Raw genomic sequence first — 14805 nt, 5'->3', positions numbered from 1 at the left:
TATAAGTGCTGTGGCATGATTTATAGGGCAGATTCGCCCTGACCTTCGAATAGTAAAGTCCTGTTGTATGTTACTCCTGAAGTCTGTGTCGTAATTAACTGCACAACCCACAGACTTTACAAAAACGAAAATGACAATGAGATAATCCTGGTAAAATAGCCTGCCAGCACTCACTGTCTAGGTCCACACATAAAGGATAGTTACCCGAGTGAGGTACCGGGGGAGGTTGATGCGTGTGGAACTGCACCTCCGAACGAGTCTGTGCCTTCAGAAAAGGAGGCGAGTTTTAAAGGGCGAAATTTTTTTAACGTTGGGTGAAAAAATAAATCTAACACAGTACGTTAAATGTATTGAGGGGACACAAGAAGGGAAGATTTCCTCTGTGTGCAAGGTGCAGCAAAATCGTAAAGGAATTTGTAAAGAACAGGTTTACGATTTCACTGCACCTGGTTGAAGGTTTCTTCTGTGAGCTAAGATTGTTTACTGCTTCAGAAACCGACACTGGAACCGTTCCCAGAACATTCTGTTTGGAAAAGAACCCAAGTGTCTGACGAGAGGAAGTCACCTGGAAAGTTTGATAAGAATCTGGTACAGCAAATTAATGTTCCTATTGCACTCAGGGTCACTGTAACAAATCCGTACACACCTCTGCTTTTGGTCACTGGTGGATTAAAAAAAACTGGCTAATGCAACAAATTACTCCTCTGAGTAATCTGGGCAGTTCTGGGAATTAGGGCGTCACTGTGGCCTGGCATAATTTACTCTACCATCACAGCCATCCATTGCTTACATTAAATGGCACCTGTCATCCTGCTTGCTATAGAGGGCATTACATCATCTGTCAAACTGTTAAAAGTGTTTCCATGGCATCTGTGCTTGTGACATCATCTCAAGCATTGGTGAGACAACATTGTGCAAACAGCCCAAAGCTGGTCAACTGTGCCAGGTGAAGTAATCGCATTAATAATGACCTAATCAGGTTGGACAATACACGTCCTTTTAATGATAACAGATGACATTGGAGGTACCTTAAAATGTACAGTGCTTAACTTACTTGTTACTAAACTGGGAAGAGACCTCGGGTATAAATTACTGTGAAGGACATAGCGGGAATTCAGGCACAGAGGTTCGTGTGCCCGTACACGCCTCCATCCATAATGGCCAGAAAATCATGCAGGGCATGTTGACCTTGGCGCCTGACTGTCTCCAGAACACTGCCAATTTGTAAAATCGGCTCAATGGTCACAGGTTGGAGTATCATTTTGCAAAGTATCACCGACAGTATTTTATTTTTTTTCCAGCCAATTTCCTGCCTCCCTCTTCTGAAGGTATTGAGTCTTTGCTGGGGTCGTTGCACGTGCACTGGTTGCCTTCTGGTACCTCCACCAAGTGACCTTTACTCGTAGGCAAGTCTCGACATCGAGTGTCAACAGGCTATTCAACTACAGGGGACATCACAGTCCAGCCCAGCCCTGTCCAAAACCGGCAGCCACCTGCAGTCGGAGTCAATGGATAGCAATCAGCAACATGCCACAGGTTGGTTTCTTTCACTCCCTAAACCAGGAGCACTGAAGTCAGTTGTAGAAATCCTGAGTTAAGATCATCTTACTTAATAGAGACCAGGAATTCAACCATGTGACTCAGCTACTCGCAGGGTAAACTTGCTGAGCCACTGTGATGCTCTCCTTACAATAGAAAAATACCACGCTCTTGATCTACGGTCACCCGGTGCGGAGGGGAGCGGACAGGTTGGAGGACCTCCTTGTGGGCCTGCTCCTGGGCCTGGCTAAAAGAGCCATCAATTGGTCCAGGCAGCGGGCGGTCGAGGGGGTCGTCCAGCCGGATTGCCTGCCTCTCTTCCGCGGCCATGTTCGCGCCCGGGTGGCCCTGGAGATGGAGCACGCGGTGTCCGCCGGTGCGCTTGAGTATTTCCGCGACCGGTGGGCGCCACGGGGACTGGAGTGCATCATCAACCCGGAAAACCAAATTTTAATTTGATTTGTTAAGTTTTAGTTGAACTTTTGCTACAGTCCAATTTGGGTTTTTTTGGGTACAAACAAAGGAGTTACAATAGAAAAATAAGGAATTAGCATGAGATCCTCTCTTTGTTTTTCTAAGTTAATATCCTTCTGAAAAAATATTTTGTTTAAAGTACTGTATTCTAATATATAATTCAACCTAATGAATTACAAATCGGTTTGCACTTTAACTAACTAATACTTTTAAATGGGCGTTAATCTTAATAACTCTATCATTGTGGGATTCCTATCTTTAAAATTCAACTTTAAACAACAAGAGTTTGGAAAGCTACTGCTTTTGAGTATTCATTGGCATTTTTCCAAATACACACAATCTTGTACATATAGAGCTGGAAATTAATTTTGATTACTGTACAATAATGAATACAAAGTTCGATCTTCACTATTTTAAAGGCAATGTTGACTCATTTATTCTAAACTGATGAACACCTCTGTTAAAATAATGCACAAAGGAATTTAATATGACCACGTTAAGTCTTAATAGGATAGCATCACACAGTGTAATCTCCAGGCAATAACTACAAAAAAATGCTCTCTAAGGTTCCAATGTTGCATATTGGATAGTAAGCTATTAGAAAAATGTAGGAAGCTTTAGAATATCTTGTAGCTCTCTGTTTTCACTGAATAAAGTTAAATGTAATCCTGTTAAAAGCTGCATTTTTCTCCAGCTAAGGAAAAGAAATCAGCCAGTGTTTCTATTCCTAATTGTTCCCCAAGGAACTCTGCTGGAGAGTGTGTGTGTGTGTGTGTGTGTGTGTGTGTGTGTGTGCGCACGTGTGTGTGTGTGTGTGTGTGTGTGTGTGCACGTGTGTGTGTGTGTGTGTGTGTGTGTGTGTGTGCGCACGTGTGTGTGTGTGTGTGTGTGTGTGTGTGTGTGTGTGCGCACGTGTGTGTGTGTGTGTGTGTGCACGTGCATGTGTGTGTGTGTGTGTGTGTGTGCGCACGTGTGTGTGTGTGTGTGTGTGTGCACGTGCCTGTGTGTGTGTGTGTGTGTGTGTGTATGTGTGTGTGTGCATGTGTGTGTGTGCTTGTGTGCATGGGCGTGTGTGTGTGTGCGTGTGTGTGTATGTGCCTGTGTGTGTGTGTGTGTGTGTGTGTATGTGTGTGTGTGCATGTGTGTGTGTGCTTGTGTGCATGGGCGTGTGTGTGTGTGCGTGTGTGTGTATGTGCCTGTGTGTGTGTGTGTGTGTGTGTGTGTATGTGTATGTGTGTGTATGCATGTGTGTGTGCTTGTGTGCACGGGCGTGTGTGTGTGTGTGTGTGTGTGTGTGCATGTGTGTGTACATGTGTGCGTGCGCGTGTGTGTGTGTGCTTGTGTGCACGGGGGGGTGTGTGCATGCGTGTGTACATGTGTGCATGCACGCGTGTGTGTGTACGTGTGCCTGTGTGTGTGCGTGTGCATGTGTGTGTGTGCATGTGCCTGTGTGTGTGTGCATGTGTGTGTGCATGGGCGTGTGTGTGCATGTGTGTGTGCACAGGCGTGTGTGTGTGTGTGTGCATGTGTGTGTGTGTGGATGTGGGCATTGGGTGAGGACATGATCAGCTCTGACCCCTTCACCCAGCTCGATAGCCTGTTAACAGTCGTTATCAAGAATGAGCGTTTGAACAAGGTAATGGAGTGTTGCATATCACAGAATCACAGAATCACAGAAACACCACAGTGCAGATAGAGGCCATTTCGGCCCATCGAGCCTGCACCGACACATATCCCACCCGATCCCTGTAACTCCTACACCAACACATATCCCACCCTATCCCCGTAACCCCACGTATTTAATCCCCCTAACACTAAGGGTCAATTTATCATAGCCAATCAACCTAACCCGCACATCTTTGGACTGTGGGAGGAAACCGGAGCACCCGGAGGAAACCCACGCAAACACGAGGAGAATGTGCAAACTCCACACAGACAGTCGCCCGAGGCCAGATTCGAACCCGGGTCCCTGGCGCTGTGAGGCAACAGTGCTAACCACTATGCCACCGTGCATGAAACTCTATCCCAGAACTGAAAACATTTTGCATTGCTCAGCCTACGATCCAGCATAGTTTTTCTTTATAAATATGATGAAGACGTGGAACTGTACCAGTCACATTGATGGGAATAACACAGGAAGAAATAGCCTGGGCCTGCTGTCGCATCTTCTGTTCTGGAGTAGGAAGAGGTAGATCTTTGCTCCAATTCGTTTGCCTATCTAGTGTTGTAGGGATGTTCGGTATTGGATTTTTCGGTCTCTGACCTAATGCGATCATATCACTGTCACCATCTGTTGGTGGAATGGACTGTAAAAGAGTATAACAGTTTGATAATGACTGTGTACTTGAATTACATGAAAGATTAGTACATGAAAAAACCAATTTAAGTGTGGCCCTCTTCATGAAAATATGTTTGGCAAACCTTTCCTGCAAACGCAAACACATGATGCAATGACGCAAATCACACAAAACTATTATCATATTACTTTAGACAAAATTCCTTCCCACCTCATTTTCTCCCCTCATCTCCTGAAGGTGCGGACACATTTTGGGATATAGTACATCACCCAACCACCCATACTTCAAGAATGAGTCTCGACAGTGAGTGTCAGCAGCCTGTTTGACCCTGGGGCCATTAAGCTGAGCTTGCTCCTGCCCTCACCCGACATGGACAAGCACACAAACTTTCATCACTGGATAACTATCAAAAGTGGGAACCCTGGCTGAATTTTCCCCTCCCTAGCCCAGAGGGACAAGCTCCAATTGTAGCTCCATCAAACCCAACCCAACTGATTCCATTGCCTCAGCACAGACCAGTGATCAAACCTGGGATCCTCCTGGCTTATTTGACTCTGGACTAACTGAGCCATTGGGGGCAATATTGTCATGACAATGACACACAACCCATCTGCTCTACTCTCTTCCAGGTCAAAAGGAAAGATTTACCATTTTTTCATGAAACAGTGCTCCTTTAAGTTTTAGCAAAGCACAGAAAACTAAAACGAAAACACACAAGCTCACACTTAATAAATCTGCAGGAGGTTAGTCGCTAAGTGAAATGATCAGAATGAGGAAGAAAAGTGAAAGAAAAATATTAGACGCCTCCGCTGAATATGTCGCAGGCTGCAATTAATATAGAGAATACAAGACCGATCACTAGATTTTGTGATAAATATTATTTCAAATTACATTAAAACGTAAAGAAGACTGTTTTGAAACAATTTTTGTTGCTTATTTTAAAAGATTAAAAAATGGAAATGATTTTAAGATGTGTATTGTAATGTAACATTGTTAAATTATATTGGGTTTTTCGCCCATTAAGACATCTTAAAATAATGTCTATATATCAATAAGAAAAGTAACCAAATTACCACAAAAAATGGATTTAAAATAACTTTAAAAAAAGCAAATAAATTAAAAATAAACAAGATGGTCTGCAGTGATGATGTAACAGAATAAATTCCTTTCTATTTAAAGCTTTCCTGTGCTGGAGGGTTTTACTTCGCTACTAATAGGTACATACCTACATTACAACAGTGACTATACGTCATTGGCGATAAAGCGCTGTGGGGCATCCTGAGGTTGTGAAAATTGCTATATAAATGCAAGTTCTTTCTTTGTACCCATACACAATAATCAAGTAATAAAATGTATGATTTAACGTCACTAAAACTAATATGCGGTCCTTATTTTATGTGCTCGCTGACCTACATTGGCTCCCGGTGAAGCAGCGCCTCGATTTCAAAATTCTCATCTTTGTTTTCAAATCCCTCCATGGCCGCGATCGCCCCTCCCTATCTCTGTAATCTCCTTCATCCCCACAACCCCCCCGAGATATCTGCGCTCCTCTAATTCTGCCCTCTTGAGCATCCCTGATTATAATCGCTCAACCTTTGGTGGCCGTGCCTTCTGTTGCCGAGGCCCTAAGCTCTGGTATTCCCTGCCTAAAACTCTCTACCTCGCAAACCTCTCTTTCCTCCTGTAAGACGCTCCTTAAAACCTACCTCTTTGACCAAGCTTTTGGTCTCCTGCCCTAATTTATCCTTATGAGGCTCGGTGTCAAATCTTTTGTCTTAAAATACTCCTGTGCAGCGCCTTGGGACGTTTTACTACGTTAAAGGCACTATATAAATACAAGTTGTTGTTGTTGTTGTTGAGGAAGGGGCAGATTCTATTTTAATTGCTGCCTTCCTTCAGCAACAGTTGACAGGTACTGATGTAAACATTAATGCCCATCCAAGCTCACCTAGACTGTAATATCTTCAAATTAAACAGAATTTGTCATATTGGCCCAAAATTTGCTGTCAAAATAATGGCGAGTCTAATGGGGTTCGCGTTATTTATGTACGAATGCCACTGCAACTTCAGGCGAGGGAAGATGTGCGGTTAAGTGCGGACATTGATAAGTTGCTGTTGGAGATGTACCGCTCTGCTGTTAGCTTCCCCAAAACAGCATCTCACTGCTTGGCTTCCCATTCAAATGGCGTGAATTGCCTGTACTGCACTGTAGATATGAGGTATACTCGCCACAGAAAGTTAAGTCAAGTCAGTTCAAGTCTAAGTACCCTTTTAACAACGTGATAAGTGTTCATTACTGCCAGTCAACCCTCTGGCACTGAAAATTAACTATTACAATTGTGGAGTTTCATTCCTTCAGGTTTTAATTGTTGTTGGAGTTTTAAAAAAACATTTTTAAATTATTTTTTTTAAACTTTGATTTGTCTTTTTTTTCTCCCTCTTAATCCAATCTTTCTTTCCCTCTCATTATTTCTCTTTCTGTACCTGATTCATTCACTCTAACTTACACTTCCTTCTCAGTCTTTGTGCTGTTAATTTCGCAATACTTCTATCTGATTGGTTAAGGAGATACACAGTTGCTTGTCCTGTTCACTCAGATTCCAGATGTCCTCTAGAGGGCGCTACGCCATTTCCACCTCGCACTTTCAGCAACTTGCAGCGTAAAATATGGTCAGCATTAAACAGGCAACAGCAAGTCTAACTAACAGCAGGCGCCCTTTGTTACCCTGCCACAGGGAATTTTGGGCCATTCTTTTCAGATTAATATTACAGGAAACTCTTTGGTATCCGGCACCGACGGGACCAGGATGGTGCCGGTTGATTAAAAATTCCGGATGATGGAGAGGGTTATCTACCGAGGCTATTTTTAACAAACAAAAATAAAAAAATCAAGAAATGTGCAGTATACAGTAATTGGGTACTCACCTACAGAATGTTGTGTTAAATGAATGGTGGAAGATGCTTGATTAAGTACAGTACTGCCAGTTGAGGGTAATCCATAACTCTTTAATTACTTAACAATGGCGGATCAGAAGAGACTACCCGCCGCGTGGGAGAGTCAGACTCCTGTTACAGGGGTACTCTTTTATTTGGACCCAAAAAAACCCAATTCGACTGTAAATAAACAAAAGTTCAACTAAAACTTAACAAATCAAATTAAAATTTGGTTTTCCGTGTTGCTGATGCACTCCAGTCCCCGCGGCGCCCACCTGTTACAGGGGTATTGAGATGTTCCGACTTCCGACAGCGCCAAGAAGCCGAGTAGTGGCAGTTTGGAGAACTACCCCCACTGACTAACTCGGCCACCGCGGGAGACTCGGACTCGGCAACATTGCCGGTTATTGAGGTGTTGTTTTCGGAGTATGAATTTTGCCGGTTAATAGAGAATTACAAATATTTAGGTGTCGTTTAAACGAGAGTTTCCTGTATTTTGCAATTTTTTTTTTCCAATTAAGAAACATTTGTTGGCTGACTAGAGAGAGTAATTTTAAGTTAGAAAACCAGTAATAAAAATGGTTAAATAATTATTACTTAAATAAATACTCAATAATAAAACTATTTATCTTTTTGAGAACTCATTTTTTTATTAGTATATAAAATAGTCATGCATGTTGAACTTTTTAACCATTTAGGAAACAATAACACATATCTTCATTTGTCCCACTCTTTGAATAGACTCTTTTTCAGCTGAATTAGATATTAGATTAATCTTTAGTGGTTTATCTCAGTTCTTCTTGTATCTTATACTAGGAATGAACGAGTCACTCACAGTTTGGATATCAGCTACATTGGTTTGATATGAAAAAAACCAAACCACCAGGTTCAGAGACTGGTGACCTGAAGCGTCTGGCACTAAAGTATATATCCGTGAAGTCTATATACATTTAACAAAAGGTCCCCGGTGACTTGTGTGGAAGCCTGTTTTATTATAAATAGTTTCACAATCCAATTCTCACTACTGTAAATGCCAAGGTGTTAATTGTCCATTAATCTACTGGAACAAAGCCAGTGTAAGTATCACTCTACAAGCTCTTGAAATAACTCTTGAAAATTATTGTCTCTCTATACTGTATATAGCACATTTGTTACACTGATACATATTTAATGTTAAGTATTCTGATCATGGTACAGGCATAAAAATTGTAAGAAAATAAGTTGCATCATGCACCTAATAAGGAGTGCACCATACAGATAAACATTGCACTGTGGTTAAACTTTATTTTCAAGATTCTCAAATGCTATAAGACACTGGAGCTTGAAGTGAGCAGTTCTTAGTCCGGATCCAACTGAACAAAACACATTTGGACAGGTTTTGATTTATAGTCCAGCTTTGTGCTCGTCCTTTGGATACCTACACCTCCTCAACGTGGCGAATGAAACACTTACTTCACATGTTCCACCTTTGCTCTGACACACCCTGACTCACCACCTGCTCTCTGGGTGCTTCTCTTTAGCAAGCCTCGCTTCTTCTATTCCCATTGCACTTCCATTTGCACACAGCCATTTCAGCAAACGTTTATCTTTAATAGGAAGAGACTGATGGAATGATGAAAATCCCTTGGTCACAGCACAAATGACAACTCTATGTGGAGTACAAGCGCTGTTTACCCAGATTCCCTCCTCAGTCAGGAGTCTGCCCTTGTGACTAGCGCGAGAGCTGTCCAGGATTCATGCTTAATGTTGTGTCATCACTATAGTGACCAGTTTTTTTTTGTGAAGGCTGCTATTTTCTTCTTTGGTACAGCTCTTCGAGGGGTGCATATTAAGGACGCCATGGGGAGTAATTAGCTACAGCCTGGGTTTTCAAACAAGTTTATCTTCTTTCATAGATGTTTCATTCTCCAGTGAGACAAAGAGGGTCTGTTTTGTCAAGATAAACTATTCTTTCTACAGAGCCTGCAAAATAGGCAATGCAGTTCCAAATTAAACTAAATACAGGTACCTACAATGGGTCCTCTGTTGACCTTATATCTAGGGCTTTACTGCTGCTTCCATTCGGTTAACTTCTTCACACACATCACAAAACAGTGCATGAAGTGACAGCTAGCTTTAAGATTACATCAGTGATTAGTCATTGGTATACTGTCATGGAAAATGTCCTGAAATCTTATCAACTAAAAGGGCAGAACCCATATCACGCCTCGACAGAAAACATGACTGGTGCTGTTATGAATCGCATCAGCAGCCCCAAAGCATCTTACAGCAGCAATAATTAATTGGAGAGTATCAGTTTCTGCACTTACTAAAGAGTACCCTTTTATTTGAAAAGGTTTGTTTCATAATGTTTTGATTTTTTTTCACTGTGTGACCTGTTCTGGTGGTGCGGTGCTATTAAGCCTCACTTTAGCTGACAAGTGTGAACCCAACATCATTATCAAATCTCAAGTTAAAAGATGTTATCACTGTGTGCAGCTATGAAAAAACTGACAATGCATTCCATAATTTGGAAAATTTATGTTTATGTATGCGATGAATTAAGTTTCTATCCTATTTCAGTCTTCAATGCTGTGTAGAAATTCTTTCGAGACATTTGACTTCACTGCCTGAAGTGTTTCTCAACACTTTTTTCCAAATACTATTGAAATCCAGCAGAAAACTAAACAAAGCTTGAGCTTAAGCATTCTGGAAGGTTTCCATCACAGCAATGAAGGCAGCAATTGGGCATAGTGGTTAGCACTGTTGCCTCACAGCGCCAGGGACCCGGGTTCGAATCCGGCCTCGGGTGACTGTCTGTGTGGAGTTTGCACATTCTCCCCGTGTTTGCATGGGTTTCCTCCGGGTGCTCCGGTTTCCTCCCACAGTCCAAAGATGTGCGGGTTAGGTTGATTGGCTATGATAAATTGACCCTTAGTGTTAGGGGGATTAAATACGTGGGGTTACGGGGATAGGGTGGTATATGTGTTGGTGTAGGGGTTACGGGGATCGGGTGGGATATGTGTCGGTGCAGGCTCGATGGGCCGAAATGGCCTCTATCTGCATTGTGGGGTTTCTGTGATTCTGTGAAAAATACAGTTCATCATGTATAATCCTCACTCCATCAAGAAATTCAGTTTCATATGTATAAATTGTGCCTCCACTTTTTCTTGTCTTCAATACTGTAAGGAAGTTCTTGCAAGAGAATTTGTCTCATCATTTTTTAACAATCCTCCATTTTTATACTGAATTCAGGAAGTGAGTTATTGAAGATTTGAGGGAATGAGTGAAAACATTTTCAAAGTTTCCTTCCAGCATTGAAGACTGACATAAGGCAGAGACCTTGGTCTGATCTGCAACGCAACAAGAATCGCTATTTCAGAAAGCATATGTTCATGTAGGTGGAGAAACAGAGAGCGAGAGGAAGGCGATCTCTCAAAAGTGTACTGAATTACTGGTGTTCTTTTAGGAATGTGCAAAACCCATACTAATCATGAATGAAAGACTTGATGATTTCAAATGGCTATTGATTGAGTTCTTGCCAAACAGATTCTGTCTTATTTGAAGTTTGTTGACTATAACCCAATGGATGTACAGGTAGACTATCCTTTATCCGAAAACCTTGGGACCAGCTGTGTTTTGGTTTTCGGAATTTTTCGGATTTCAGAAGGTTTTCTGACAACAAACACTGTTGCTTAGCAACAGCTTGTAAACACTCGGGCCCTGCCTTGGAAGCGTCTCTGAAGCTGTTGCTAAGCTACAGAGACTCTTTCCAAAGCCTGACTGTTTAAAAAAATGCTAGGGGAAGAAAAAAATGCTTGGGGAAGAAAAAAAACCTAACAAAACGGCTGCTGATTTCTGCCGTTAGATCGAGGTTTCCGGCTCCCCCTGCTCCGTATCTGAATTCCTTGACTTAGCGGGGGTCTGGGGCTCGACTGCCGCCGCCAGTTGTGGGAAAGCCGGATATCGGCTGACTCCTACACTAAGCTGGCCCGCAAATCAGGTCAGGAGGTGGGGGGGGGAAGAAAAGACTATTGGACGGGCCGCTGCAGCTATCGGACGGGCTGCTGTATTGTTGGGTTCACTCTCCCGGTACCTCCTTCACACTGCCCGGCTTGGCCTGCAATCTCCTACCCAGGAGGGAACTCTGTGACCCTCTGCCCTGCTCACAGGGAAAGGCAGAGCTCCCGGACCACTCCTGTCATGTTTGGCGCCACTCGGGTCATGTCGTGCGCACGACTTACGCGCCACGAAAAAACTTTCGGTTTTTAGAGGTTTTCGGTTTTCGGAAGTGCGGATAAAGGATAGTCTACCTGTATAATGAAGCAAATAATATAATCCTCTGCACAGAAGTGGTGACATTTAACTCTTTCTGTCTGAATTTGAAAGTGCAATAATTATAAATACACATCTGGTCACTTCTGTAGCCCAAAAGGTAACATTCACCATTACAGGCCACAAGCATAGCAATATTTGATTACTATATGACAGTACTACTATTGTTCCAGAGTTGCCTTAATAGAAATATGAATTCAGTCCCTTTCAAACAGATATAAACAGGGCACATATGAGCAGAAACATAACCAGTTCTCGTTGAGTTCAGTGAGTCATATGACCACTTAAAATGGCCAATGTGCAGATTAGAAATTATTTTTTAAAAATCTGCAGCGGAATTCCTCTGAGTGACACAGATGATAAAAGTGTCACAGGATGTGTTACTGAGTAATGTGGCCTGTGCTGAACGAGCTGATCTCAGTTGCAGTGGTAGTGGGGCTACTACAATCAGCCGCAGGAACCTTGGGTTGGAGAGGGGGGGGGGAAAGCAGTCAAAATCTGCCTATAAAGAATGACCACTCTGACGTCTCTGTCCTTGGCCTCCTACACTGTTCCAAGGAAGCTCGAGGAACAGCAACTCATCTTTCTATTAGGCACTTTACAACCTTCCAGACCCAACATTGAGTTCAACAGCTTTAGATCATAACCACCGCTCGCATGCTCCCGGACAGCAAGTGCTAGTAAAGGCTCTACTGTAACCATTTACACCTCCTCTGCACCCATCTTTTGTTTTTTTACTTGTCCCATTTTACCATTTTTTGCCTTGCACCATCATCCCTTTTGTCATTTAAGCAATCCTGCCCTCCACCCTATCACAGACCTTTCCCTTTTGTCCTTTCCTCTCTGCCCCCTTTTCCCTGGCTCTGCACTTGCTTAAAACTGTTAAACCTCTAACTTCTTCCAGTTCTGATGAAAGGTCATCGACCTGAAACAGTAACTCCGTTTCTCTCTCCATAGATGCTGCCTGACCTGCTGAGTGTTTCCAGCATGTTCTGTTTTCATTTCAGAGTGCCAGTGTCTGCAGTGTTTTGCTTTTGTTGATGACCACTTGGTTGAGGTACCAGAGAGTTGCCTGCACCCATGGAATTGTATCCAAGCAGGACTCACCACCTCCAGAAGAGAAAACATCGAAAAGAGAAAAGGAAAACAAAATCTCTGGATGACTTGCATTTGAAAATAAACAGGCTGAATTCCATTTAGTTTTTGCAAATGTTATTTGTATTTTGGCACATTGCAGATCTGGGGAAATGTTTTGTCTTCCTCCACATTGTGTCATAACAACAGGGGGTAGAGTCTGAAGCTCTGCCATTGACATTACTTCTTCAGTAATATGCCTGCCTCAGAATCAAAAGGGGTCAACATTTCAAATTGGAAATTTGGATGAAACTGGAATTTAATGTTTGAGCCTTCTAATATGTGTCCAGTTATATGTCAAATAAAAGTTATGTTGAAATACAGAGTAGAATTTCTAAATTTGCCGATGACACCAAACTTGGGGCTGTGGCAAACAGTGGTGATGATACCAATCGACTGCAACAGGACATAGAAAGGCTAGCAGGATGGGCAGACAAGTGGCAGATGGAATTTAATACAGAGAAGTGTGAGGTGATGCATTTTGGCAGAAGGAACAGGGAGAGGCAATATACACTTAATGGCACAGTTTTAAAGAGTGTTCAGGGACAGAGGGACCTGGGAGTTAATGTGCATAGGTCCCTGAAGGTGGCAGGACATATTGAGAGAGTGGTTAACAAAGCATATGGGATCTTGGGCTTCATAAATAGAGGTATTGAGTACAAAAGTAGAGAAGTTATGCTGAACCTTTATAAAGTGCTGGTTAGGCCACAACTGGAGTATTGCGTCCAGTTCTGGTCACCACACTTTAGGAAGGATGTGAAGGCCCTTGAGAGGGTGCAGAGGAGATTTACCAGAATGGTTCCAGGGATGGGGGGTCTTAGCTACAAGAGCAGGTTGGAGAAGCTGAATTTGTTTTCATTGGAGCAAAGGAGGTTGAGGGATGATTTGATAGAGGTGTACAAGATTATGACGGGTTTGGATAGGCTAGACGGGGAAAGGCTGTTCCCACTAGTTGATGGTACAAGGACTAGGGGACACAGATTTAAGGTTTTGGGCAAGAGATATAAGGGGGATGTGAGGAAAAACTCTTTTACGCAGCGAGTGGTGAGGACCTGGAATTCTCTAACGATGGAAGTGGCGGAAGCGGACACACTCAATGTTTTCAAGTGAAGACTGGATAGGCACTTGAGGGAAATAAACTTGCAGGGCTACGGGGATAGAGCGGGGGAATGGGATTGCTCTACAGAGAGCCGGCACGGACTCGATGGGCCGAATGGCCTCCTTCTGTGCTGTTATGACTCTATGACAATCTGGTGATGCAACAAACTGGCACAATCCATTACAATCTGGGAGAACTACCCTAACTAGCCAGCTGGAAAATGGGCAGATTTGGGTCGGACTCCCGATTTACACTCGCCCGACTTTACTCTCTATTCAAGCCAATTGTGAGTAAAATTGAGGGGGGTGTAAAACGGGCGTCCAACACAAACCCACCCGATGGGTTAGGTTAAAATTACCCCTGTAAAGTGTTGCAGCCCAGGAGAAGACCATTCAGACCATCATGTCTGTATTTCAGAAGACAAGGCTTCAGTGTTAAATCTTTGTACATTGAAGCTTGCAAGTCTGAAACTGTTTTAAGCTGTACGGGTTAAAAAAATGTGCCAGATTTTTTACCACCACTGCCTTTTTCATAACATTATTTTGTGAATTCTGTGCAAGAGAAACTCTTGTGAAAAAAAATCCCACAACCAGACAGCCTGTGAAAACCGAAAGAAATAGAGAATACGGGAGATCAGGAAAGAAAGGAGAGAGAATGACAGGCAAAAGTGGTTAAGAAAGAAAAGTGATCATGGTGGCAGTTTTTAGTGATGGGGACTGCAACTTCTTCAGCTTCAGCATGAACTGGTGAGCAAGTCATTTCCTTTACAGCATGAGACAATGCAGGCTAATCTGGATACAGTGGTGGACTGTACCCCCTGGTTCACCATATTCAAACAGCAAGGTCAGCCTGCTCTGTAGGCCGCCAGTGAGCTGTATCCATGGCATCTGCAGGGAATGCCTCGTGCATGCAAGTGGTGAGTTCAGTTGAAACATCTTTCAGAAATGTTTTCGCTGGTGAACTCTAGGCCCACAGTCCAAAACATGACAAAGGACGGGCTTGATGTGCGTGGTA

At 42.9% G+C, this 14805-nt stretch overlaps 1 protein-coding gene and 1 long non-coding RNA gene across 3 annotated transcripts in view; one reads left to right on the top strand and one right to left on the bottom strand.

Annotated features, from left to right (window-relative positions):
* nhsa (Nance-Horan syndrome a (congenital cataracts and dental anomalies)) overlaps positions 1-14805 on the bottom strand; it is a 487741-nt gene that overhangs the window by 32325 nt on the left and 440611 nt on the right. For both annotated transcript variants that reach the window (XM_086006318.1, XM_086006319.1), the window contains exon 5: positions 4124-4319. In XM_086006318.1, coding sequence (XP_085862444.1) covers positions 4124-4319 — 196 coding nt within the window. The remainder of the gene's footprint in view (positions 1-4123; positions 4320-14805) is intronic.
* Positions 919-12975, top strand: LOC147107368 (uncharacterized). The gene is made up of 3 exons (XR_015080776.1): positions 919-1024; positions 1302-1536; positions 10479-12975. It is a non-coding gene; the product is annotated as an uncharacterized LOC147107368 (long non-coding RNA).

The sequence above is a fragment of the Somniosus microcephalus genome, chromosome 14 (assembly GCF_052327205.1).
Source record: "Somniosus microcephalus isolate GS21.2 chromosome 14, FLI_Smic_1.0, whole genome shotgun sequence".
In the NCBI taxonomy this organism is placed as follows: Eukaryota; Metazoa; Chordata; class Chondrichthyes; order Squaliformes; family Somniosidae; genus Somniosus; species Somniosus microcephalus.
The sequence above is the reverse complement of the archived record's forward strand: the minus strand, read 5'-3'. Positions and strand labels throughout refer to the sequence as shown.